Source organism: Mesitornis unicolor, unplaced genomic scaffold (genome assembly GCF_000695765.1).
Source record: "Mesitornis unicolor isolate BGI_N332 unplaced genomic scaffold, ASM69576v1 scaffold13952, whole genome shotgun sequence".
In the NCBI taxonomy this organism is placed as follows: domain Eukaryota; kingdom Metazoa; phylum Chordata; class Aves; order Mesitornithiformes; family Mesitornithidae; genus Mesitornis; species Mesitornis unicolor.
In genome coordinates this window covers 127,139-128,091 of record NW_010167210.1, presented here as the reverse complement: position 1 = coordinate 128,091, position 953 = coordinate 127,139, and the positions used below count along the sequence as shown (strand labels likewise).

The 953-nt window shown below is 47.2% G+C and overlaps 1 protein-coding gene across 1 annotated transcript in view; it reads left to right on the top strand.

Moving 5' to 3' along the window:
- Window positions 1-527: 527 nt before the first annotated feature.
- LOC104536093 (pancreatic lipase-related protein 2-like) overlaps window positions 528-953 on the top strand; it is a gene marked incomplete at its 5' end in the record, with an annotated part of 13,454 nt that continues 13,028 nt past the window's right edge. The window contains one exon of the mRNA XM_010178624.1: window positions 528-633. Coding sequence (XP_010176926.1) covers window positions 528-633 — 106 coding nt within the window. The remainder of the gene's footprint in view (window positions 634-953) is intronic.

Here is a 953-nt window from a genome sequence, read left to right as displayed (position 1 = left end):
CAGCCTGGTCCAGTGCTCTGTCACCTTTACACCCTCTTGCTTAAGATTGTAAATTATTTAAGGCAGGGATCAGCTGCAAGAAGGATGGTTTTGCTATTAAAGTTCTGGAATAGGACCCAAGAGATGGGGGCTCTGCTACAGCCTCCCAGCGTGATGCCAAGTCACTTGAATGCCAACTCAGCATCACACCAAGACGAGCAGCCCAGCCGATGCTAAGAGCCTTGTTCCTGATCCTGAAAGGCTGTGTGTTTGTTCAGTGTTTACATCACACTTCCTGGTACTTTTTAGCTTTAAAATTAATTACTGACGAATGACAATAACACCCTATTTGAAACTTTGCATTAAGCAGGTGGAGTCACACAGCAACTGGTCTGACCTGGTTCGTGTTATCTCCAATGAAGCATGCCTGACACTAAAAGATATCTTTGGTCACTACCCACTAAAGTCACAGGTGCAGCTCAGAACCCAGGCACTGTGGAGCAGCAGAAGGGTGAGCATCCCCCTTGCTGCGTGCCCTCATTGGGCAGGTGTGGTGCGGTCCTGCTTCGTTCCGGGATCCTCAAAGGGCTTCTGCAAGGCTTGCTGCAATCAACTGAGAGGCGGATCAAGGGACTTGCTCTGAGCCTTGCCAAGGTAAAATGGGATACACTGAAGACAAGAGCATCTAAGGAACTTAAATTAGGTGCATTGTGATAAGGTATGGGGTATTTGTAGAGTAGCTGAAGGAGAGGAGATGGAAGGAGGGCATGCTTGAACCTCCAGTGCATTTCACAGGGATGAACTCTGCTCCTAACAGCGTATTACTGATTTGAGGGGACTGGGAAGGGCAGGAAGGGGATGCAGGACTCTGCCTGTGCAGGACTCATTGAAGACCAGGGCCTGATATTAGAGTTTTCTAAGAATAATCTTCTTTTCTTTGAACATAAGTTACTAGTACTAGTAATAAGACTACA